The sequence below is a fragment of the Alligator sinensis genome, unplaced genomic scaffold (assembly GCF_000455745.1).
Source record: "Alligator sinensis unplaced genomic scaffold, ASM45574v1 scaffold559_2, whole genome shotgun sequence".
NCBI classification, from domain to species: Eukaryota; Metazoa; Chordata; order Crocodylia; family Alligatoridae; genus Alligator; species Alligator sinensis.
Window position 1 is genome coordinate 601,646 of NW_005842046.1, and position 26,565 is coordinate 628,210.

General features: G+C 46.0%; 1 protein-coding gene across 1 annotated transcript in view; it reads left to right on the top strand.

The window, feature by feature from the left end:
• Positions 1–9,477, top strand: part of SHOC2 (SHOC2, leucine rich repeat scaffold protein) — a 70,768-nt gene extending 61,291 nt beyond the window's left edge. Inside the window, exons 6-9 of the mRNA XM_006022812.3 lie at positions 60–182; positions 2,250–2,387; positions 2,910–3,027; positions 4,371–9,477. Coding sequence (XP_006022874.1) covers positions 60–182; positions 2,250–2,387; positions 2,910–3,027; positions 4,371–4,579 — 588 coding nt within the window. The 3' untranslated portion in view covers positions 4,580–9,477. The remainder of the gene's footprint in view (positions 1–59; positions 183–2,249; positions 2,388–2,909; positions 3,028–4,370) is intronic.
• Positions 9,478–26,565: the final 17,088 nt, after the last annotated feature.

A 26,565-nucleotide genomic window follows, 5' to 3' on the forward strand; every position in this document is an offset into this window, starting at 1 on the left:
TTTCCAAGCTGGCTGCTTTTCAAATGCAAAATCTAAATGTTTCATGTCTTCAATCACAGGACAATCAGCTAACCTCTCTTCCTTTGGACTTTGGAACGTGGATTAGTATGGTAGACCTGAATTTAGCCACTAATCAGCTCTCAAAAATTCCTGAGGATGTCTCTGGGCTGGTTTCCCTTGAGGTGAGAACGTAGCGAATATCTGAGTAACCAGATCTTCACATAATAATTTTCTCTGTTTCTGATTTAAGTGATGTTATTTTGGGTAATGCATGAGAAGAATGTAAAGAAGTATGTGTACATTTCAGATGCTTAGGTCTTACTTGAATAACCTTTTTGGAGTCTGGTGCTCTTGAATGCTGTGTGTACGCATCTCCTGTATTATTTGCTTTGAAAAGGAAAGGTCTCCCAACCATATGTATAGTGTTATGGAAAATAAAATGAAATCAAACTAGGTTCAGTGCTCAGAAGCTCTGGCATAGAAGTAAAGGAAGCCAAAAAATCAGCCTTAACCATATGGGCCAAGCCTTTGCCATAAAGGTGGATGCTAGGGATTCTCTTGGACCTTCTTTAGGCGGGAAGTAATGTAGATGGATGCCAGGAACTAAGATGAGCCTTCTCTTTTGTTCTTACTGGGCACGTCTACACAAGGCACTAACTGCTCAGTAGCCTAATAACGCTTTGCAGTAGTGTGCTGGGCAAAAACCGTATTAGGCTACTATGCAGTTAGCATCACTAAAAACCCATGTGCTGGCACTGCTGCACAATAGCGTGAGTTACTGCACATTGGTTTAGTACTTGGTTAACCAAGTACTAAACTTAATGCGTAACAACTATGGTGCATTAATGAACGTGTAGACGCGCCCACTCAGATGGAACCTTGTAAGGGTGAGCAAAGACAGACGAGCTTAATTGCCTTAAAGGGACAGAAGGGCATTTGAGCAGGTAGTTCTGCACATTAAGGGAACTCTGAAACCGTCAGCAGGTCACTGAAAAAAATCTGTTGATAGTGCCAATAATAAATGGCACTCTTAAAGTTCAAAGCTGCTCCAGCATAACTGTTTGTGCTGTAACTTTTCTTCCAATCAGCTGATAATTTTCTATAGTTTGGGGGGAGGTTAAAATTTTATAGAGGCAGGGTGTGCTCAATGATCCAGTTCTCTTTCGCTCAAGAATCTTTCTGTTTATAATAGCAAAATCAGCAACTTCTGGAAAATAGACAGTGAAATGTCATGCTACTCAAGCCAGAGATCTTTAAGGCCTGCAAGCCCGTTAGCTTTATTTTCCCTTAAAATAAAGATGTGGGTACAAAGAGTTGTTTATGCAATGTTTTTAATGCAAAAGCTGAAGGTTTCTGCAGCAGTGCAAAACAGAGGGCTCCTTAGGGGTTAGATCACTGGGCTCTGAGCACTTGCAGATCATGCTGAATTAACATGGTGTTGTGGACACTTGGAGCTACTAAAAATTAAACATTGCATGTCAGTTTGCTCATTAGTAAAATGTCATAATTACCTGCCTTATGGTGGTATGAGGCTTAATTGCTTTTAGGGATCTTTTAGCTCCTCTGGTGAAAGGTGGTGTATTAGTGCAAACTGTGAATAATATAATTATTTATGTAGCATCATAGGTGACCCTGGTACTTGAAAGCATAGGCAAAGCCGGATTTTTCAGTCCAGAGGAACTTCGTCTAACTGAAATGAGAACAAATAGGAGGTGGTGGCAACCCCAAGACGACTAGGAAAGGAGATTGATGAATGATCACTTGAGAGATGAGTGCATGTGTGTAGAGAATTTCCAAGCGCTTCATTATACAAGGTTTCAGGGTTCCCTTTTTAAAATCCACTTGTGGATGGACTTGAGGATGGTGTGAGGCTTGGCAGATTAGGGAGGATATGGAAAGCAGAGGGGACAACAGGAAAGAGGACAGTGGGGCAGGCAAAGAAAAGGAAGTTTTTAGTAGGTCTTGTTTTCTTCACTTGTTAGCTCTGTTCTGTTTTTATCTTTCCTGTAGTCTTGTGCATTTTTCAGGTAATTCCATTGATCTGCAATCTGTTCTTGTCTATTTAAATTTCAGTAGTTTAACTTTGTGAATATTGTTTTAATTGCTGATTTTTGTTTCCTTATTTTTCACTCGCATAGTTTTAGCATATGCCAGTTTTGCACTGAATATCATGTAGTTCCAAAGTGTAAAGAGAGAGTTTTATTGTTTGCATATTATGTTACTGAAAACATATATTTTTTTTCCTTAAGGTTCTTATCTTGTCAAACAATCTTCTAAGGAAACTTCCCCATGGCATTGGAAATCTGCGGAAACTGCGAGAATTGGATCTAGAGGAGAACAAACTGGAATCCTTGCCAAATGAAATAGCTTACCTTAAGGATCTGCAGGTAAAGCAATGAGTTGAGATGTGTATCATAACCCTTTCATTTACACCAAGTCAATTTGAAAGTTCTTACTTAAACGGATTGTACTCATCACTCCTAGGAAAGCTTAAGGAAGGAATTCAGATTAGTGCAGGCAATCAGTTATCAGGACTTTTGGTTTTATTCCCACCGTTTCCATCATCTTGGTTACTTCTGTGATCAAGCTAGACCATATAACAGTGAATAAAATAACAAAGTCATTACTGGAATAGCTCAAGATTTCAGTAATGTTTATAACATGCTGTTATGTTTCCTTGATGAAATGTAGTTCTAAAAGTATATATTTACTGCTATATTTAATAACATTCAACAGAAATTTTGAACTCTGTAAAGAGCTAGGGATTGCTCCTTCTTCTGTTAGCTGTTGGTTACAGAAGCTACTAGCTTCTGCAAGCTGTTGGTTTACCAGCTAGATTTTCTGATGTTTCTCTGTCTGTTTGAAAGCACATAGTGTTAATTTAGTATTTTTAAAAACTTCCCCTTCAGAAATTAGTTTTGACTAATAATCAGTTGACCACCCTTCCAAGAGGAATTGGCCACCTTACCAATCTGACGCATCTTGGGCTTGGAGAGAATCTTCTTACACACCTTCCTGAAGAAATTGGTAAGATGCTGTTTCTGCTTTCACATACATACAGTATGATAAAGCATTAATTGCCAGGTGGTGGCAGCCTCTGGCCTGCAGCCCACGTGGCCCACCAACCTATTTCATCCAACCTGTGAAGATGGGACGTAGGTGGCTCGCCTTTTGACCAAAATCTGTTAATTAATCCTCCCATTCCTAAAAGGCGCCCTGCCCTAGAGCCCTGAGAGAGACCATGTAATATGTATCTCGTATGTCTGCAAAGCACACAAGTGCCATACTGGATCTCTGACAGTGACAGAAATCAATGCTGTAGAGGGAAAGCATTGAACCATTTATCGCTAGAGTTACCTACCCCCTATTCGGTATCCTTTCTGGCATTCACCATTATTGGTTTAGAGATGCTAGAAGAAACATTTCCAAGTTTCTCCACATGAAAAACTTCTCGCCAGGAGAACTCCTGTCTCGGAAAGAGCATTGCAACATGTTTTCTCTTACTGTTTCATAAAGCTATAGTGAAGGAAATCATCTGTTTTTTTTGCTGATTAGTTATTCTGTGTATGAACAGTTTACAGAGGAAAACTAAAACGGAGTAATTTGTTTCTCTGTGTTAGCACCTGATTAAGTAGGTTGTCGTCTGCGACAGCGCATGACTCTCTGAAGCAGTTAGTCTTGAAGGGGGCCACCCTGCCCTACCTTCTGCCTTCCTCTGTGTGTGGGGATAAATTAGCATTTTAAAATTATTCCACTTTACAGCTGATCCTCTGTAACTGTTCCATCCATCCACTTTAATTGGAAGTGAAACCACTGTAGCTGTAAACCTGTTTTGTTAAGGTTTTAAAGTCAGGGCAGTTTCCACTACAGTGGTATAGAATATGGGGCTGTGGGCAAACCCAGTCCCCCAGTGCCATCTCATCCAGCCTGTGGGGCTGCCTACAGGTCCAAAAACTTGCAGCGGGGGAGTGGGTTGCTGCCCAGTTTCCAGATCTGTGGGGGTGTAGGTTTGCACAGTAGTGCAGGGCCTGATCTGCGTGTACAGGAACCAGTGCAGAGCTGATCCAGCCTGCTGGCCAGCCCCTTGCTACTCATCTGGCTCACAGAGCCAAAAGGTTGAGCACCACTGGGTTGATCTATCTGCCCATTGCTGCAGAGAAGCAAGCCAGCCCTGGCTCTTACTGGGCTACAGATGGGTAGGAAGGTTGCTGTGTCTGAAAACCAAAGCGGTCATGAATAATTTCCTTGGCAAGCAGTCTCCAAGTGAAATAATCCTTTTGAGTTGGAGAGCTTCTTTTTGAATGCTGTTATAAGCCATGAGAACCAAGAGGGAGATTTGCTTTTATATTTGAACATTTTCTTTTAACCAGGTACACTGGAGAATCTGGAAGAACTGTATTTGAATGACAACCCCAATCTACACAGCCTTCCTTTCGAGCTGGCGCTCTGCAGCAAACTATCAATAATGAGCATTGAGAACTGCCCACTCAGCCACCTTCCGCCTCAGATCGTTGCTGGAGGACCCTCGTTCATCATTCAGTTCCTAAAAATGCAGGGACCATATCGTGCCATGGTCTGATGCAAATCGGATTGTCCCATACACTGTACAAAATCCAAACTGCATTAATGTTACCATTATTTATATATACAATATGTGCATCATGTATTGTATTATATATATAAATAATGTAAAAGGCAAATTTGAGACTGCATTATGTGTTTCTGCTAATAGAGGAATCATAGCCATTTAGATTTTTTTAATTCTGTAAAAATGCTTGTCTAAGTTTTCTTTGCTGAATTTGATGGATGTTTGTCTGAGTAATCTGGAAATGCCAGTTCACATAAAGTGATTGCCAACAAATTCAAAAATTAATTTTAAGGGAGAAAAATAATTTTGCTTGCATCTACTTTCAGTGAAGAAACATGCACACAATCTTATAGAGTGAGCGTTTGTTTCCCTCCTCCTTTTGTGTTGAACCCAGTAGGATCGTATGTCCTGAAGTTGGGATTTTCTTTAACTTATTTTGAGATCTGAAACAAACGGTGTTTTTGTATTGTTTACAGTCAGAGTAAATCACTGGGTTTTGTTTTGTTTTGATTTGCTCTGTTTTAATCAATCATATCTAGAATTTACATGCTTCTGCTGAAAAATTTTTATTGACCGGTTTATATACTAAAAATATTCACTCATCAAAACAACTGGTAGGGTGGAAAAGATGCAGTCAAAAAGAGCTTGAATTCTTTTAAGTCTTGCTTCTCTGTGGGCATAACATATCTGAACTGAGCCTTTTGCGGTTGATCTTTTCTAGCACAATTAACCTTTTCAGATTGGTAAAAATATTAAATGGTCTCAGTGAAAAGCAGTTCTCATTTTGTGAAGTTAGAATTCCATAAGGTCTAACAATAGCGTTGAATGGCAAGGAAATAATATATACGGACCTTTTTTATTATAATATTATCATGAATTACAATGAACAATTTTAAGGATTCCTCACAGTCCTTGTACAAAAAGATGAATGTGTCTTACTTTTAAACACTGCAGTTATTATATGTAAGTTTTAAGGGTGGTTAACAATGTACTATGGTTTTATATCTTGACTTGCCTTGTACCTCCTTCCACGATGGAACCTCTGTGTCCAAGCACAATATCTTCACACTGTGCTGTTTTGCTGCTGAACTAAATGCACTTTCCCCCACTGCTTGGGGCACTTGCTTCAAAATATTCAGTTCAGTACCACGGTTATGCTTTTATATAACCTCATCCTGTCAACTTCAGTATTAAAACCGATCTGTTATAAAGAGGCACTTTTTTTTTTTTTCATTTGTGCATAGATGGTAGCTCCATAGAAATACTGTAAGTTGTTCTCACACAGTTCTGTTCCCTTTACCTTGGTTGCTTCAAGGCAGAACTTGCTTCAGTGATATGCACACCATTGCTGCACTTGCCGTGCCAGTTCCCCTTCTTTTCTTTAAGAAGATGGAAAGTCTAAGGGCAGTTGCATTCCAGTTGTTCACTAAACTGTCCAGTTGACTTGCATAATGGATTGCTGCTGGGGTGTTGTGAGCTAGTGTATCTTTTGAACAAAATGCAATCATTGGATGCCATGAGAAATGTATTTCACATGCAGAAATTTGAGGATATGATTTCTGGCTTTAAGGTTGTGCTTAATTTTATGTATTGCCTTGTTCCGGTTTTCCCAACATGGACTGTAACTTGTGTTCTGTTTTGTCTGATGTCTTTTCATTAACAAGGAGCCTCTTGAAAGGCAGGTGGAGATATAAAACCTTAGAGGACTTAAACATGCTGTAAAACTATTGTAGATGTCACTGGATTTTACAAAGTAATGTCCTTTCCCCTCCCTTGTATTTTTTTTTTTTTTTTTACATCTTCTGTAGCTTTTCAGTTTAGATTTTAGTTTATAAAAAGTGTATGTTACATTTCTGGCTGGAGTTGATCTTTCTCAGCAGTAAGTCAAGATGCTGAAATGTGTCATTTCAAACTGTAATGGAGTTTCTGAATTTACTGTTAAAACCTACGCTGTACTCGATTCAGCTCAGTTCATTTGGGGACAACCGTTTTTTTTTTTTTGGTTAGTTGATGAATTTCCTCAAAACAAAGATAACTTTGTCTCGTGTCTTTTAAATTATATTGGTTGTCTTCCCCCATTTGCTCCTCCAGTTCCCCTTGAATGAGAATTTATCCTTAAATTTATAAATCATCTCGTCTCTGTCCTTTGCAACAGGGCAAGATTTTAACAATGAAGTATAATACAAAACCAAAGTCCAAGAAGAATCATTGTAGAGACTTCCCAAAAGCCTGAAGTAGTAGTGTATCTAATGGCAGGGGGCCAGTCCTGTCCTTACCACCTCTTGCCCCCTGCCAGTGGAATACATGCTTCCGATTATCACAGGCTAGAAAGATTCAGGTATGGACGTTGTTGGGCTGTATTCATGGAAGTGAGATTGTTTAGGATGTAAATAGTGTGATCAGATTATTCACCTGGTTAAAATGCATGGTTAATGACTCTGATTGAGCTGACCCCCTCTTTATAATACTCCACAGGATGAGAACTTGGTTACCAAAAATGCTTGTTACAGTCTTACAAATAAACGTGCAGTCTTTTGATTTCACTTAGAGGAATGAATAAAGTACTGAATCAAAATATAGTGATGTTAAAAAAAGGATATTTTTATCAGAGTATCCTTATGCTAGTGTAGTTGTGATAATGCTAAATACTCCCAAGTTGTCTTTGGGAGTGTTTTTAATTTTTTAGAAATTCGGAGGTGAACATTTGGGAGTGTCTAGAGGGAGAGATGATTCAAAACAGCACCAGATGTTCTGGGGCAGAAAAGAAACTTCAAGAATTCAGAAGGTTTTCCCTATAACTTGAATTATGTACTTTGGCTATTAAATGAGTATCTTGGATTTGGGAATAAGCTTTAGCAAGCAAAATAATTCTGAATTCCTGATTTTTCAGGGTGTTAGATTGTCACCTAGGTTTCTAGGTTGTCTTTTTCTGCCAAATGCCATATGCTGTAATTCATGCTCTCATATACATTTTAAGATTTTTACATCATGCTGGTCAAATTAAAAATAAGTAAAATAAGATATGGTATATTAAAGCATGAGCAAGCTGCAGGAACAGGATTCTGAAGGGTATTTAAGTAGCAGGTGGACAAAGGGATGTTCCAGATGTTTCGATTAAAACTTTTACGTCCCTTGCCATACTGATTTGACTAGTGTTATCTCTGAAATGCATTAAGGCCAGGTACAGACATTACACTTTAACTGGTATAAGTGATTAGAAATGAATTTGTACCCGTCAGAGAAGTTCAGCACACAAAACCAGTGTATACCCATAACAGAACAGAGTTTTGGTGCATAAACTGGTTTAAAAATGGTGGTACCTGGTCTAAGATTTGCCCCCACTCCTTTCCTTCCTCCCCCCAGCCCCCGGGCAAATATGTGTTTGGTTCAGCACTGATCTAAACTACGCTGCTTACAAAAAACTGCAACTTCGATTCCTCCCCTGACTTCTTGAATGTCTGTACCTAGCCTGAGAGACCATAATTAGAATAAGTGTGACAATCTTTAGGTCCCTGGTCTGGATGCAAAAGCAAATCATGACTTGTATTGCCTAATTCGGGCAATATTGGCAACCATATGGGGCACTGTCATGGACCATACCTTGACTAACACAAGCAAAATACTGTGCTACAGAGTATAGTGTTATGGAAATCTGATAAAGTAGAAAATAGATTAGGGAGCGTTTAAATGTAAAGGAGGAACAATTGCCAACATGAGTTGTGTTTTGAAGCACGTACTTGCATTTTGATTGGTCAAGTAGAAAGTTGATTGCGGACTCTTGGCTGGAAAAAACATTTTTATTTATAAACACTATAAAAATATTGAAGTTGCCCCTCTGACCACCTCGTTTAACTTTCTGAACAGGAACATTTAGATGACTATCCAGGCATTGGTAACTGCAGTAGAAATACTGTGTGTGAAAGTAGGGGGACGTGGTTCAAAATTGGCACTTTGAGGTTGCCACATGCTATTGGAAACTGAAATCCATGTTATTTTATTTTAAAACAATCTAGTAATGTAGAATATTTGGTGCTTCAGTGCCTCTCTCTTAGACTTTCTGTGCAGTTTTGTCCATCTTTAGCTGATGTTGTGTAAGAAATTGCATGTTCAGACTTCTTGAAGGTAGTGTTTGCTCATGTAAATGGTTTAAAAAGCAGTACTCTAGCTGGTTAGCACTTAAACCCACTGCATCACCTAAAGCGCAAAAACTTTCAGTACCATATTTAATTCTGGAAGTCTGCAAAATAGCTTTTTTTCTTCTTCTTCTTTTTTTTTTTTTTTTTTTTTTTTTTTTTTTGTGGAAAGCTTTGTTAACAGATGTTACTTTGTTACTTTTTCTTTCCTATTTTGTTTTCTTTTAAATCTCTGAAAGATCAATACAAACTCATTAACATATCAAGGGACAGAGGATGTCTTAATTCATAACCAAGGAATCTAAATGCAGCAGAGTGCTTTTGTATAGTCAATATTGCACCTCAGTTGTACGTTGAACCGGCATGCCAGAACTTGCTTTTAATTAGATGTGCAGTTGGCAGTGATTTGCACAACACACAAACTTCAAGGCACAGTTAGGACAATTACAAACAAATGATAGCATCTACAAACAGTATCAAATGGTTTTTGGTTTTATTCTAGCAAAGATCAGAAGATTATGTTTATTATGATATTTAGGTCTTAACCGGGACTGCACAGGATTTTTGCTGTGGGAATATACCAGACCACGATAATTTGTGGTCAAAAGCTAAATAAGAGTGTAAACAGTCTACAAAAATGTACTTTTAATCTGAATTATTGTAATGTTGATTGTTATGTCTATATAAAAGATTGCCTTGCTTTTTTATAAAGTCATTCTGTATCAATGCATTCATTATAAATATATTTGTAAATGAGCTGCCACTGAGTCTTTTGAAAGTTTTCTAGCGTTAAAGTCTAATTTAACTTGGAGGTAAATCATAATTTTGCAGTGTCAACAATGCTTGAGAACTGCGTTTTCAGTATATATACCTCTTCACTCTTTTGAAGATATTTTTTTTTCCAAGTCAAATACAAAGTTAAATGTATACTGATTTCAGGAAACTCCAAAAGTTGCATGACAGTAACTGCTCTAAATATCAGATATGTAAATTGCACACCTTTATAAAACAAATGTTTGTACAACCTTTTACTTTCATTTTGTTCTAGTATCACAGTAAGACATAAAGAGGATAGGGTCACCGTTCTCTTCAGAAGGAATAACAAACCTTGACTGTGGATTTTAGTGGAAAATGAGTTCCTGTGAACAAAATAGATGCCTAAAGTGCGTAAGAGACCAGAAATCACCTGGATTTACTCTATTTGGTTTAATAAAAGCAAACATTTCTAAACCAACATTATGCAGTTTTGAAGGATATCTTCTAACTGTGTAGCGTATTACAACACACAGCCACTGTTCCAAGTAGCTAGTGCTTACATTTTATTCTTCAAGCAAATAGACAAAAAAAAATGAATTCTAATGCTACTTTGGCATTTCCAGAAATGCCAGTAGCCCCATTTAGGAGACATTGCAGCAATCCAGTATTTAGGCGATGTTGAGATTTGGTTTGGAAAGAAAAGGTTGAAGTATTCTGGGTCGTTACGGGCTGGCAACTCAGGCAGAGGCTCATGCAGTAATGTCCAACTTTCTCAACAGGCAGCGGGCAGAGACGGTGGACAACTGCTGATGCCAAGAAGCCTACACTATCCCATATATCTTGACTGGGTTGAGCTTTTCTTCACCCAAACTGATTCAAGCTTGGTGAAGCATTGGGGAAAGAGGCTGCAGCACATGGGTCTGATGATGGGGTAATAAATCCAATTGGTATCACCAAGTTTAGGACACTTGAGAAAAATCTTATCCATCTCCCTGGATGCACATATGCATATGTTAAAAATATTGAATTAAGTTAGAGAATGAAAAATAATTTGATTTTTACATCTGCTGCTGCCACCTTATTCCCCTCTCTTTCATCCACTTGTAGCTGCCATTCTCACATACAACTCCGTTTCAGTTTCCTTCACTGGCTTCCTCTTGTCTGGAGTTTAAACTTCATTGTGCCAGATGATGGGAGGCAGAACTACTTCTGTGATTACGTTTCAGATCTTTTAGGTTCCACCTCTCCTGTTTAGTCTGCCAGTGATGTAAGTGGTTAAAAACAAAGTCCTGTCAAACTGTTTCTCAGTTAAAAAAAAAAAAAGAAAAAAAAAAGTGGGGGGCTTGACTACACTTTTTTTTTTTCCTTCACACCTGGTATTCTTTCTGAAGTTTTCTTTGTACATTTTTTCTTCGTTTTTTCAATAACTTACAATTTTCCGCAGAAAATGGCATTTTTGGAGGGCTTCCATTACAGTTTCTGTAGGGATAACAATCGCCCACTTTCTGTTTTGGTCAATGGCACGTCTTTCTCCCCCCTATCCCATGTCTAGGCAAATCAGCTCTATGCCTTGTTCATTCCTGTCCTCTATATGTGTCCACTCCTGTCTACGATCTCCCTACCCTTTGTTTCTCCTGTCAGCTGTTTCCTAACATCCAGAAATTAGATGAACAAATTGTCAATGCCAGGGCTGCCAAAAATGACCAAACAACCACTACTCATGGATAACTTCCACTGAGCCCCCAACCTCCCTTCTCTGCCTGTAATTAAGATTTTTTTTTTCAGCTCTCTGGGGGGCAGGAACTGTTCCTTGCTTTGTCTTGTGCAAAACTACGCATATTGGAATGGCTTGAGAGCATGACAAAATGAAACCTGCACAGCACCACCCACCAGATGTCTTGATGAACGTGAAAAATACCCCACTGCTTCTCTTGGTACGTATCAGTGACGGTAGGGAACAACCCTGGCAGAGCAGCCTCCTTCCCTTTGCCGTAGGCAGAACGTGAACCTTAATATCTGAAGTTATTGGATTTTGCAATAAAAGCGTTAACACCGTGCTAACGGTGGACTCCAAATTTAAAGTGAATATTTAAATCCTAATCAAAACGTTAAAGAAGGGGTCTGCAGGCTGGATCTGGGCAGTGAGGAGCTTCGATCCAGCAGGTGGGATCAGTGAAAATACCGGGGCTGTGGTGCCCATCCCCTCTGCAGTGCTTCCCTTGCTGCAAAGGGGATGGGAATCTGCAACAAGGGTGTATACAAACAGCTGAGCAAAAGCTTCCAGACTGCAACTACTGCCAGCAAGAGGCTGCCAACCCTATAGCAATAGTTAACAACAACACCAACTATATTTACCAGGCAAACAGCCATTTATATTGTAAGATACTGAGTACTATCAGCTCCTGCTATTGTGGGCAAATCCATTCCTTCATGATCTGTGGGCGCAAAACTTAACTAGAAATATTTCCCAGAATAATCTCAAAGCATTTTGCTTTGGTCAGTAGAATTTCTTCATCTGAAAGCTACCAAAGTACCTGCAACTCTGTTTTTTGTCTTCTCCTGGGAAAGCGTTTCTCACTGGGATTGCCTGGCCCTTTATTTCATCCCGAGAGCGTGCCTTGCAAAGATGAAAGGCCTGTTATGAAGGCAGAGGAAGGGAATGGGGTAGGGGAAGAGAGCAGGTGCGAAATGCTCGTTCCCATGTGTCCCTTGGAGAAGCCGCTTTGTGATCTATGAAACGTTGTGCAGTCTCTGCTCGATTTTGAAAAAGCTGCAACGCAGCCTGGGTTCGTACAGAAACTTGCCAGATTTCCTACTAGCTCCCCTGCCTGGCTCCTTGGCAGTGCGGTTGCTGCCAGGCAGGTGTGAAGCTGACACCCTGGCAGCCCTTACTCTGCTCTGGGGGGGGAGGGGGCTGCGAGCGGTGCATCCTGGGATCCTGGAGCACTGCAAATTGCTTGTTTTGCGTCCGTGGAGCAGACTGAAGTTACCCTAACACAAGCTTGGTAGCGCGGTCCAGAGTTAACCCTCGCATAAAGCAGTGCAACTTTGAGAAGCTCAGAGGGCACATAACACACTTTAACACGCAGACACTCATGTTTTAAGGGCCCATAGTATAATGTGCAACTTCACCCTTGTTGAAACAGGCTGCTTTGCCATTCCTAAATATGAGCCGTACTCTGACCTGAGTTGCCGGTCTAGATGATGGGAAGCTGCTGATGTGGATGCACGGCAAGGCCGTTGTGTCTGGCTTGACATTTTGGGCATCCCCCTTTTCTAAATGTGCTCAGTAGCATTTACACCTGGGCTTCCAATTGCCACTTCCTTACATGTGTAGCCCCAGCTGTGGTTCAGCCTAAACAAGTAGAAAGTCAAGTTCAGAGAGAGTTCAGCTGTAGCCAGCCACAGGAAGCTCGCAGCATTTCTCATGAAGCTGTTTTTCCTCTTAATGCTCGTGCTGTTACATGCAAGTCGCACTGACAGATCGAGCAGCAGGTTCAGAAGCAAAGCAATGATTTTTCTCAGTAGCTCTAACGGGTTACTCCTAGCATCGCATGGGGAGAGTGGGCACGATGATTTGTGATGCTAGCAATGAAATAATTTCTTGAAAGGATTGATTCAAGGCGGCAGTCACCTGAAGGCGAATATGGAAGTGAGGCAGGAGGGTTTGCTAAGATCCTTTGTCTTGCAGTGAAATGCATCTTCCGGGGTTGCTATGACCCTTTGTCTTGCAGTGAAATGCATCTTCCGGGGGTGTGGGAGGACAGTTCGTCCAGGGGAGCAGAAATTTGCTGATGTAACTTCCATCCAAGGTTTCATAAGCGACCTGTGACACTTAAAGGCTGAGGAAGAGCACTGCCTGGCATCACCCTTTGTGCATTTGGGGGAGGGGGGTGGTTCCAATTTCTCCCCAAACTCTTGGGCGAAATGCTCTTGCCACTGCCAACAATGGCAAAACTCCCCTTGACCTCAACGGAGCCCGGGTCCGACGGGGCAGAAGTGGAGGGCTTAGAGTGAACCACAGAACAAAGCTGAGTGCCACTGCCTTTTCCAAAAGGGTTGCTGTCTGTACTAGGAGGTGGGCACTTCCACGGATGTCCATAGGAGATGAGTGCTTGGCCCTTCCCAGAATTGGGCCCCTGTGCACCAATGCAAAGCCAGAGCAATGACGCCACCAGCCGTGGCAGGCAGCACGAAGGAGATGCATGCGTGAGGTCATTGCACCGATCCTTTGCGCCCCCTTCCCGTTTCATTCGTTTTCATCCTCCCGTTATCTTGCCCATGGCAAGTATTGCAAGTAGCTGCTGAGTCCTCCGGGTGAGCATGGTTGTGTGCAGGGGTGACACTCATTTCCAGACCCTCTATGGCAGATTGTGCTAAGCAGTGAGCTCTGTTTGGGTGGGTGACCTGCGTTTTGCCTGTCACCTTCTCCGAAGCTTGTGCTTTGCATTATCGCCTGTGTATGGCAGCCGGCTGTCCGAGTGGTGTTGGAAAGCGCACAAGCCCTGACGGGGTTCCTGTATTCTGGACGGTGCGTGCTCATGCTGTGGTGTAAGGCATCTTGGGGTGAGCTAACCAAGCCAGGTAGGGCCACATATGATGAATGACTCTTCCTTAGTGGAGCACTGGATTTTCTGCTAGCAGGGCCTTGACTTTGGAGGACTTGCTATCTGGGTCAAGTGGCTGTGGGATGGGGTGCAGTGGCTTGAGTTGGGTCATCACTCAAGAGGGCAATACAGATGAGTAGGGCCCTGGGAGGCAAGACTCCTGAGGAAGAGCTGAAAGAACAAAGTTTATTCAGTCTGGAGAAGAGCAGACCGAAGGGGGATGTGATAAGTCTTCAAGTACATGAAGGGTGATTAGAGAGGGGATGGAGATGGGCTCGTCTCTGGGACTGTAGGGGACAGGACAGGACAAGGAGCAATGGCCTCGAGCTGCAGCAGGGGAAACTTAGGTTGGAAATTAGGAGGAACTTTCTGACTGAGGATGGTCGAGCATTGCCTGGAGAGACTGAATTCTTCATCTGTGCAAGTTTTCAAGAACAGGTTGCACAGACGCATGGATGGGATGGGACGATCCTGCCTTGAGTAGGGGGCTGAACTAAACCTTGCAAGATACTTTCCAGCCCTACTTTCCCGCAGTCCTCTGATCTGCCACTTCCCCACCAAAAAAAAAAAAAAAAAAGCACAGGCAAAAACAGAAAAGGGCAGGTGCTTTTTCAAGCAATATATTGCCATGTCTAAGCAGACCCGGCTGGGTGAAGGGCACTCGCTTTTCCCTTCAATCCCATCTGTGTCTCGGACCCAGGATTCAGACAGGGTGAGATGAAGCCGTGGGATGGGGGTGGGTTCAGGACTATGTGTTGCTTTCCAGGTCAGTGACTCTCCTGTGTTTTTTAAGTGATTGCAGGTGGTGAAGAAATTCCTTTGCTAAAAACCTGCGAGGTCTGCTTAATCGCCACGTTGCCTCTGAAGGATGTAATTAAGAAATCAGCACTCTGATAGCAACCCGTCTAAGTAACTCCGGGCTTGGGAGGGCAGTGGCACTGGTCCCAGGGTCTGCAGGACCCCCGTGGCCAAGGAAGATGCCAGAAGTGGGCTCTCGGGAGGCGCCTGAGAGCCGCATGGAAACAGTGGCCAGGAACTCCCCAGGCCCAGTTAAGAAGCATGTGGGATCCAAAAAACAGGATGGGGCCAGTTGTGACCCCACATGTACAGCTGGGGAAGCTCATGTCAGAGCTGGCCATTGTCGCCCACAACTGAATTGCCTCCTGTGGCTGCACTGAATTTAGGTGTTTTAGGAGCTGCTTTCCCCAGACATGCCCTCCATCAGAAACGGCAGAGGGGAACGGCTGTGCTCAGAGCGGGGTTTTCCAAGGCTGCTAGATGATTTCTCTGCATTATTTCCTTTTACCATGAGATGGCGAAACCAGAAATGAAGGAAAGCACCCAAGCTCGCACCCTTCTGCTGCCGCAGAGCCTCCTTTGTCCTGAAATCGCTCCGGCGCACTCGGCTTTCCGGGGGCCTGCGATTTCAACCGTTCGGTCTTTGGCCGTTTTGTGTGTCAGCCTTCAAAGAACGGCGGTGCTTGTTTTACCTTTAAAGCTGTCCTGTGAATTTGGGATTCATTTGGGTGGAGAACGAATGTGGCAGGAGCGTGCAGCCAATTTGGCGACATTAGGATCAGTGTGTCCATCTCCCTTTTAGGGAAGTGCATTCAAACGGGACCTATAATATGCTCCTCCTTTGCTGGGGTGTGACCCCCGTCTGTCCCTGCAACTGGGTTCATGTGGAAACATCCTTCCCAGGGGTGCCTAGATGGTTTCATTTGGTTATTTCCAATTTCTGCAGTGACAGGGAGGAGGCAGTGTCCTTCTCTCCCCTGCTCTTACCTGTGGCCTGTTATAGGGTGTTCCTGGGTTTGCACCTTGTAGCTGTATCTGGGGGTTTGAAGCGGTTTGGATAAATGATTGCAGGCCCAGGATGGGAAGGGGGTCCCTTACAGTCCTGCGCTCCTAATAGATCGATGTGACCATTCTCAGCCTTTCACTTGTTTCCAGACCTCTCTTCAAAGAGAGATGCACCCAAAACCCGAATGGTGACACTGTGCTGTTATGACGGAGAAGCTGTGCAATGAATAGAGTTGGCAAAAAGAGGAGTCGAGGGGAGAGATGCTGAAATATCTTGAACCACTGAAGCACTCTCCTCTGTAAGCTGCAGCCCATCTCATGGAGCTATTTCTATTGTCCGGACAGCTATTCATTTCTTCTCAAAGAACTTGTTAAGAAAATCTGCCGGGCTGTACAATGAAACCTTGCACGAGGAGCTTCCAGCAGGACGGGGAGGGAGACCAAAGCACAAGGAGGCAGGAAACTCGCCTATAAAGACAAGAAAAGTAATTCATGCCAGTTCACCTCGATGCACAAGCGTTGGCGAGGCAGGACATGGGATAACTGTTGTGATGGAGCTCAGTCTGGGGGAGCTGCTCCAGCAGCAGTGAGTAGCTCCTTGCTTCCTGATCGGCATGCGTCATAAACAGTGTCCCCACTTGCATGGAAAATCAAAGGGATTTGCACCATCTGCACAAAAGAGCAAAAACGATATATTTTATTGTCTTGTTCACATATCCTATAAAGCCCATCCAGCTGGTGAACCCCCAGGCACGGTAGAAATAGATGGTTGTGCAGCAGGCTCAGCAGCTAACCACACAAAGAGGTGAAATCAGCACAAGAGGAATAAAGCCACCTTCCTTGGTGGCCGCTGCTCACCCTGCGTTCCCCGAGCGCCTGCCCTGAACTGAGCAGGAAAAGGTGCATCGGCTTTTGTGCACGCCACGAACCTTCATGCGTTTCACCCAGGTCCTGCCTTTCCAGAACCACCAGCAGTGCCTCCTGCGTGACATCTTGCAATCCAACCGTAGGCAGCGATCCTGCTGATGTTGCCGAGAGTTTTGTCTGTAAGCGATGTTACGGGATCGGGCTCTCGGAGGGAAATCTCCCAGGAATCCTGTCCGCTAATGGACAGGATCCTTTTCTCTCCAGTGAAGACTTCAACAGGACAAAGAGCAAGGCCCAACGTGCGGCATCGCATGTTTGACACGGGGATTGGCAGGAACATGCGGTGAACTCATTGGTTCGTTGAAGTTAAGGCCAGAAAGCAGCCTTCAGTCATCTAGTCTGACCTGTATAATGTTGGCCTCACACTTCCAGCCCACGATCCCTGCCTTGAGCCCGGTGTCTGCAGCATATCTTCCAGCAGCACATCCAGCCTTCAGGTGCTGCTGCATCCATCTCTTCCAGTGGCATCCTTCAGATGCTGCTGCATCCATCTCTTCCAAGTGCCATTACAGCATTTATTTCTAGATCTCTTGTTCTGTGCCCTGTGGTTACTCTTGGTGCTGCGAGGTCTGGGTCCCCGTCAGAAATCCTTAGTTGCCTCTAAGCTCCGAAGGGGTGAATTTTGTTTCAAGACATCCTGAAATTGTCTAATTCGGAGGTTCTCAAACCGTGGTCTGTGGACCGCCGCTGGTCCGCGAGCTCCATCCAGGTGGTCCGCAGAAAGGTGACCTAAGTCTAAAGCGGACAAACATTGCACCTGACTTCCCCGGACATTGCTCAGGAAAAACCAGGCCCATCCATTGCATTCGAAAGGTAAGACTGCTGATATTCAAATATGAGTTATGCGCGCTTTGATCTGCAGAACAAAAAAAGGTTAAGTGGTCCGCTGAGACCCTCAGCATCATTATGGATTAGAGCCGTGGTTTTCAAACTTTTTTTTTTTTTTTTTGCAGACTACTTGAAAATTGCTGTTTTACCCTCTGTGAATAGAAGCTGCTTTGTAGTTGGCGGATCTGACCCTTCCTCTCCAGCTCTCCAGCATTTCTGGACGTTAGATTTCTTCGGCCTGACCACATACATCTCACCTGTCAGGCACCAAGTATTTTCTTAGATATTGTCCTAATTACTGTTTCCAGGGAATCTCTTCCCATATATAATTACCCTTTATGTCATTACTAGAACATAGATAGCGTGAGTCTTTTCATTTGCTGTCTTTGAAATTAAAAGTCAGATAGTGGCCTTGACGCCCCTGTCTTTTCTGGAAACAAGCTCCTGACCTAGTTCACGGCAGAGGCGTACGACACGAAAGCTGCGGGCTTAATTAATGACCTGGACTCAGCAGCACGGTTCACCTTATGAGGAAGGTATCTAAAGAGTGTATCCGGCAAGAGGGTGTAGTCAGACAAGTCAGGTTTAAACGTTTCTCTAGTTTTTTCAGCAAGTTCGTTTTACAGACCCCAAAATACAGCACTGGAAGAAGGGAAGAAGCGGTCAGCTGGGGGAAACCTCTGCAGGGCAAGTTAATCAATCCTCTTGGATTCTGCTCATTAGCAGAGGACAAGGATGCTGTCGGAGAGCTACGGGCACCTCCTTTTCCAACGGCATGCATCTTCTGGGTGACACCTGCTCACATTACAGGTGAATTCAAGTCCTCTCTCCTGAGCGCTGTGCATTGCTACTAGAGCGATGGGGGAACAAGGTGGGACCCGTCCCACCTTACACCTCAGCAATAAAATGCCAGCTAAGCACCAATCTTTATTAATTGGACACCAATGAAATCATGATGGCCAACCAAAACAATCGAATGTAACGCTCTTCGTGTTTGCCTTCTGAGCTTTTCAACTATTTTGTTTTGCGAGTTTTGTCTCTGCGACCACAAAGGCTAGAAGCAGACTTTTTGAGAACAAAGACGATCGAGCGTCTCTCCTCATCAATCCCAGGGTGCCAGGAGGAGGGGCTTTAAGAAAAACACTGGTTAGCACGAGGCCTGCTATCCGAACAAGGGACTCGGAGGATCGTGTTGATGGCTGAGCCAGACAGGGCACAGCTTGCCTTTCAGAGCCCAAGTGTTCACGGCACTGCCTTTTGTCTTACACATCTGAGATCTGTCTTTGAGAGAGAGCGATAATAAATAGGGATTCAGCGTTACCGTGTCACTTTGCAGACCCTGGACCAGTTCCTGTTCCCATCAGTAACAGACACCGCAGAAAAGTGGGGGAGGAAACTGGGGAGAGGACCGAGTCTTTGGCATGTCAGGTCTTTTCTCTCTTCTTCCAAGAGTGGAAGACATTGAGGTAGCAGGGGACCCTTTTTTTTTTCGTAGATTAGCTCAGTTCCTGGCTGTGCACCTGGAAGAAATAATTTGATGAGCGCTGGCCTCTTCATGCTGCCTGATCAAGCTGCTGTTCCCAGGGGGCCGTGGCATGGGGAGCATTTTCCTTTGGCCTGCCATCGTCCAAGGCACGTCAGAGGTGCTGAGACACCTGCCAAGGGATCACAGCAACCCTGCACGAACTAGTAGCGCTGCTTTGTTTCAACCCAGTCTGTGCTTAGGCCAGGAAACTGCAGTTTAACTTTTTTTTTTTAGAGCAATCACACATAGGTTGAGTTAGGTCTTGCCCTTAAAGCACGAGCGTATAAGCATTTCCAGTTGAATAGGGTGTAATTCCTAAAGAGCCAAATTATTTTGTGTAACATCATCCTTGGTTGCAAGAGGGGAAAGCTTACGTCAGCCCCCCATGTGGCCCTCTCCCCCGCTTCATGCCCTTGGAGCAGTGAGGATGGTGGCTCCCAGGTGCGGACAGCATGGGGCTTCCCTGGTTGTGGATCTCCGGGAAATGCAGATCCAAAATCCAACGGCTGAAATGCATCCATGCGGCTTTCCAAACAACTTTTTTAACCTCCATTCATGGCAACCCACTTGCCTGCTTTGCTGCCATTAGGTTTGGCTCATCTACCTCCTTCCTTCCTTGTAGACTATTAGTATCCTACGTGCGGGTGTTAAAAAAGCGGCCCTATGGTTTTAGCCATCCTGACCCCATCTCTGGCTTTGCCATTGACTTGAGTCAGTCATTTCGCTCTATCTCAGGCTTTGTATCACAGAAAAAACACCTTTCTGCTATATCCCTACTTGGATGGATGTGTTTCAGCTCACTTGTGCCCATAAGATCCGTGGAAATCCTTGAAAGGAAGGTGCAGTTGAAGCACAAAGTGTAACGAGGTCATAGCCTGCATTAAAGGGACTGTTGCCACACTAGGCTGCTGCATTATATTCCTTTTCCAAATGAACGTGCCTTGCACAGCCGCTGTTTGCTAACTCCCCTTCTGGCTCAGCCATGCTCTGTTTCCCCACGTGCATTACCAGCCTTTGAGGTCAGAGAGCAAATCTGAGCTCTGATGGCGAATGCTGGGGTCACCCCCTTTGCATAAGCCTGCTGCTATATGGCCGTGAGCCCCTCCTGCTTCAGGAGCAGTCCCTAGTATGCTCACAACCTCTCACCTTTAGACTCCTAGCATGGCAGACCTTCTGGGGCAGCTCCTGATGCGTCAAGCTAACTCCTTTTGGGCTTGTCTGTGCTCCTGTGACTTGGCATGACCAAGGTCCCCTCTTGGGACCACCATCCCCGCGTGGGACCACTGGAGGGGAGAGCAGGCACCGATGGGCAAGCCTGGAGCAGCCTCACTAATGTGTTTCTGGAGCAAGAGCAGATGCAGGTAGGCAGAGCGTAGTCATGCCCTTCGGTGCTGGGACCTGCCCTTGCAGAGGGATGGATGAGCCCCGTGAGAGCAGTGTTCAATGATGCATTAATGGGTTTAAGGCTTCCTACCTCCAATCCTAACGAACGCACTATGGGATAACACTGGGGATGCTCTTGAGGCCCCTCCTACATACATGGCAGTGTGGATTATTATTTTTTTTTTTTTTTGGTTTTGGTTTAAAACCCAGCAAAGCACAGACCTCAAAGATGCAGAAGACCTCAGAGGTGACCTGTCCCATCTGCCTTCAGTGACATAGGGCTGTTTCCAGTTATAGACATTCCCAACAGTGGGGTTTTCCTTTGATTTCCTATCTCAGCGAGGTGGCTGGGAGGAGTAGGAGAAAGTCAAGAGGTGTATAAGGCGAGGAACAGATCTCATGATGTACATTTGAGCCACCCTGTCCTCATTTCTCTTGGGCCTCATAGAACACTTGTAGGGATGGTTTGGAAACTGAATGCTTGGTATGAGGAAGGGAACGACTTGAATTTCTCCACATCCTAAAGGGAATTCCCTGGCGTTCAACATGTCCATTTAGCTAAAGCTGCATGATGCAGTAAAGCCAGCAGGATGGCATTTGATCCATCTGAGAGTGAGGAAATCAAAAAGAGGGTGCGTGTACAGGGATGGTCCCCAGGGCGAGTCAGAGGAGGGGGCTGATGGCTTTGAGATGAAGCTGCTACCTGTGCCTGCATTTTGGGAGGCTTTCTTGTCCTTTCCAGTCAAAAAAAGATACCCAAAGCTAGTTAATATGATGATTGTGAAGATAGATCTCGTGGTCCACCAGCCTCCTCCTCACATGGGCCCAGGCCCCACTTCCAGTTCAGGGACTTGCCCCATAGCCCACCACCTTCCAGCTCCCTTTCCCCCAGTCTGCTGCACAGCTCTCCAGCCCAATCCCACCTCCCGTCCCACTTGAACATCCGTGCGCAGCCCGATACAGCGCGCCCACCTCCCGGTCCTCCTCCGGGCGAGCTGCTGAGCAGGAGGAAGCGCAGAGGTGTTTTTCAGCAGACAGACTCTTCTGGGAGATGAGGCAAACTCTGCAAAACAGAGCGCAATTCACCAAATCCTCTTGTTCAGCAATCCCTCGCAGTCAAGGACAATGGTCTTCCATAAGCTGGTGTAATGGAAAATGCCTGCGCGTGACTTCTTTTATTGTGGAGAAGCTGCTGCGCATCGGTGTCCGCGCGGTTCTTGGCAAAACAGGACCTTGATCCAATGGCAAGGAGATCAAGACAACCGGGGATCTCGTTCTGCAGCAGCCTTCATCTGCTTTTGCAGCCGTTGAGGTCTAACATCTTCCCCTGATCTGCCGTTGAGGACTTGTCGACCCCTGGCTGGGGGCTGGATAGGCTTATAGCGGTGACCTGCACTTGCCGTGTCGCAGCACTGTCAAAGGACAGATGTGGCTTTTCAGGATGGAAACCACTGCCATTTGCTCTCCTCACCCCATCCTGGCGGTGCTGCCGCTGCTTGGTCCGTGGCTGCTTGTTTGTCAGCATTACCCCACCACTTATTTCCTAGCTAACCTTCCCTGAAGGTCATCCCACTATCCGCCCCCTGCGGAGCCGCTGATTCACAAAAATACAACGAAAGGAATCAACATACAAGCCATCCTCCTTGTATGCTTTTCCAGGCAAACTAGCTCAAGACCGATTTAAGGGAAGGACGGAGAGTGCAAGGGTGTTCCTGCTGTACAAAGTCCTGTGCGTGAACGCAGGGGCAAGCAGGCTTTAAGTTCCCAGAAAGGATGGAAAGGAAAAGGCTGAGAGCACGGGAGGAGGCTGCGGAGCAGGCGTGCATCATGACAGGGACTTGGACGAGCGAACGAAGACAAACAGGTTGAATTTCGGATCAAGCTCCAAACCGAAAAGAGGAATCGACTCCTGCCGAGCGCCCGTCATTAGGCAGACAACAACGAGAGATGCGGAGGCAGAAAATTGACAGAAACAAGAGCTACGTGGAGAGCTCTTTAGAATAACTTTGGAAAAGAAACAGAAGTGACAAATGATAAGTGGCTTGTCAAAGAAACAGAGAGCTCCATTATGGCTGGGCCGGAATAGGCATGAGATATGTAAAAGCTAAGATGGTAAGACAGGTGGTAGGAGAAAGGTACACTTTAAAATGTGGACCGTGGGGGTCAGGCCCCAGAGCAATAGCTATAAAAGCAGATGGAGTGAGCTGGCCAGAGAGAAGGATGAAGTGTGGTGTGACAAGGCTGGCACTATTGTGTGCTGGGCATGGAGCAAAGGGCAGGGGACAAAGGGCCGGTGTCACCGCTGGCTTGTCGAGTGTGAGAATGAAAAACCAGGATAGGATTTTTTTCAGTCCTTACTGTTCACGAAGTGTACGCTTGAAGCTCAGAGATGGGGGTGGGGGGTTACAGATAAGAAAGGAGGGTGCTTCATCATGGATGTTTTCTTCTCCTATTTGATTCCAGGGTTTGAATGAACATAAAGAAAACCCAGACACCTGAGATCGGTTACGGTGGGAATTGAAGAGAATCTGGGCGTGAAAAGTGTAAGCAGAGTGCAGCGGTCTGCTGCGCGTACAGCAGGATCTCACGGGGGCGGGAGGGGGTGTCACACTAGCATTACACACCCTGGAAACTGGGTAAGACACGTAAAGCACAGCAATAAGAGGGGCTCACCATCTGCACCATGGTCTAGCAGGTAACGCATTTACCAAGGGAATGAGGCTCTGGGCAATCCTCAACCTGAGACGTCACAGCCCCATCTCCCACGTCGCAGGGATAGACCCTGACGGCCAGCCCATGCAAGGGGCTGGTGGGGGGCATGCTCCACAGCTCCTATTGAAGCTGCACCCCCGAGAAGCCAAGCATGCAAGCTGAATGGGGCCAGAAGGAGAACAAGAAAGTGAGAGCGTGACTCTGTAGCCCAGTCCCCTGGGATGTGGCGGTCCTGGGGTCCTTTCCCTGGTGCCAGAGTTATTTCTGTTTTCAGTGAATGGGTGCATAATGCAAAATCGGGCTCTTGCTTGCTTGTTCCCCTCTATCTGGCACTCTTGGCTCTGTGCTGGCCCTCTGTTTCATGACAGCCTCTGAAGTTTTGAAATTTGCTTTCAAAACCAAAAGAAAAAAAAATGACACAAAAACCCTTCCAAGCATGTTTACAAATGGCCCCATGTAGGAAGGTCCTGTTTTTGAAAACAGGGATGGGCAGAGATGAGGTGGTTATTAATATGCCTTGCTAATAGGTGCCGGGAAGAAGCTAATTGCCCAGCCCCTATGCTGGGATGGAGGCATAGATGATGCACAAATCAGTGTAACTTTCCTTGGTGCTTTCAGGGGTGAAGTTGCCCTGATTTAGGGGGCTCTGTCATCTACCTGCTACCCTTTTCTTTTCCCAGTCTAACACTGATTATACCAGTACAAATGTGCCTTCTGTTGCACTTGTCGCTCGCTCTATTTGGAAGTGACAGGGGAATCGGCTGCTGATCTCAAAAAGAGCCCCCGTGGTGAAAACCTTATAAAAAAATCAGCACGGCTCAGTGAAATGGTTTGGCTTCAGCAAGCAGCATATTTCAATGGCAAATAAAGCATTTTGTCCAAAATGTTCGGACTAGTTCTGCCTCCTCTGTCTGCCCTGTCCGACTGCACTGCAAGCAGGCGAGGGGAGTAATAGCTTCTCACTCGGCGTCTGTGTGTGTGCGTATATAATACACACACCATCTAGTGCCACGGGGCCACTGAGACCTCTGTGCTGAACTAAACACTAGAAAGGAGGGTGAATAGGGATTATTTTAAGATTTTGTTTTTTGGTAGCAGAGAGAGTCATAGCACTGTACTAGTTCCCAAGGGGAAGAGAGAGAAAAACTCACCTTGAACGTACAGCTTCATTACCTTTCTCATGCAAAACATACTTGGGAATGAGATATTTAAGAGCCTCGGTGCTCTCTTCCTTTTGTGTGGACGGCAGGTTTCTGATTGCTTGGCCTTTGCTCTCAAGGCCGGGAGGCTGGGCGGTGCCACGGCCCCATCCAAAAAGTCTAGTCATCAGCCTTGAGCCATGCAGGAGATATTCCCTGGCTGCTAATGAGCTGGGCACTGATGTGAAGAAGGAAAAAATCTCAGCCCTGCTCTCTGCCTGTAATGAGCCACTGCGACCGGTAGGTGCCACTGCACCCTTGCTCTGCCCTCAGTCCTGCCTGGCTCCCTTTGCTCAGCGCACCCTGATCACATCCAGCATCAGTGCAAAACCAGCGCGAGCCCCGTTACCTTCCCGTGCTCCAAGTCCATGGGGCGCTCGGTGCAGCCTGGACCGCTGCTCCTCGTGCCAAGGGGCCTGGCCCACGTGTGGTCAAGGCAGCCTCCTCTCACCTGGGCTGGCCCCTCTCCAAGCAACCTGATGGAAGAAACTTTTTCGCATGAATTGCAGTGCAGCGTGGCCATTAAACTTGGTTGGGAGATGCCCTGGAGAGGATGATGTTCATTTGGAAGACAGACCTCTGCCAGGAAGGGCGATGCCGGGGAGCTGGGCCTAGACTGTTCCTGGCCGGCAGTGTTTGGGTGATAACCCAGGTGTGCATGCTTGCTCTCCCTCTCAGATGGTGCAAAACTGTCCCTAGGAGACGCCAGGCCACGTGCTGCCCCTTATGCCCGACCCTCCTAGGGCCGTGAATTCATTTACTGACCTTTGGCAAAACGCGAACGGCCTAGCTCTGCCCGTGGGCCGGTGCAGCTCTAGCCCATACGCAGCTGAACACCCCTTTTGCACGTCTTACCCGCTGCAGTGGCCACACGCGCCTCCTTGCTTTGCACGGCCCTGGCACCTGGGCTGGGAGCTGCTGTTTGTTCACATCTGGTCCCTTTCTGCCTGCAATGACAACGCGGCTGTGCTGTGGGTGTGTGGCACCCCCTCCCCGCTGCACTTCACAGCTTGGGCTGTCCCATCTTCTCCGAAATGGCCCTGGCTGGAGCTGGCTACCTGCCCGGATCCTGGTGCCTGCAGGGCCAGGGCTGGTGCTGACCCTCCCTGGAGCGGGAGGGCAGAGACGAAGCAGGCTGGCGCTGGGGGAGAGCCGTGGCACTGCTGGCTGGCACCCAGGGGGGCAGGAGCCAGACGGGGCTGGCAGGGGCAAGCAGAGAGGGGACCATGAGCCAGTGCCTGGGATGTCTGTGGCTGAGCAGGGAGGCGGTGATGGGTGTGAAGGGGCTGAGTGGAGGAGGGTGTGTGGGGGTGTGTGAGAGAGAGAGAGCATGTGTGTGTGAGAGAAGTGTGCGTAAGGGCTGAAAAGGTGTGCAGTGATGAACAGGGAGGGAGCCTGGAGACCCAGGAGAGGTGTGCGCGCATGCAGGAGTATGTGTGTAAATGTAGTCAGGCAAGAGATAGGTGGATATAGGAGCAGGCGTGTGTGTGTGTGCATATGCCTGAGCAAGAGTAAGCACAGAGAGAGAGAGAGAGTGTGTGTGTGTGTGTGAGAGAGAGAGAGCACAGAGAGAGAGAGAGAGTGTGTGTGTGTGTGTGAGAGAGAGAGAGCACAGAGAGAGAGAGAGAGTGTGTGTGTGTGTGTGAGAGAGAGAGAGCACAGAGAGAGAGAGAGAGTGTGTGTGTGTGTGTGAGAGAGAGAGAGCACAGAGAGAGAGAGAGAGTGTGTGTGTGTGTGTGAGAGAGAGAGAGAGAGAGAGCAGGGGGGGGAAGTGCGTGCTTGTGCGTGTGTTCAAGACTGAGCAGGGAAAGGAAGTGCGTGCGTGTGCGTGTGTTCAAGACTGAGCAGGGAAAGGAAAGGTGCGTGTGTGTGCATACAAGTGAGCAGAGAAGCGGTGCACGCGCGTGTGTGTACGTACATGTGTGTGAGTGTGTGTGCGCACACGCGGGCGGGCTGCCGGCGGTGCGCGGGGTGCGTGTGCGCGCGCGCGTGTCCGAGCGGGTAGAAAACAGGCTGTGTGTGTGTGTGTGTGTGTGTGTTGAGACAGCGCGAGCAGGGGCTGGGCGTGTGTGTATCTGTGTGTGTGTGCACGCGTGCACCCGCG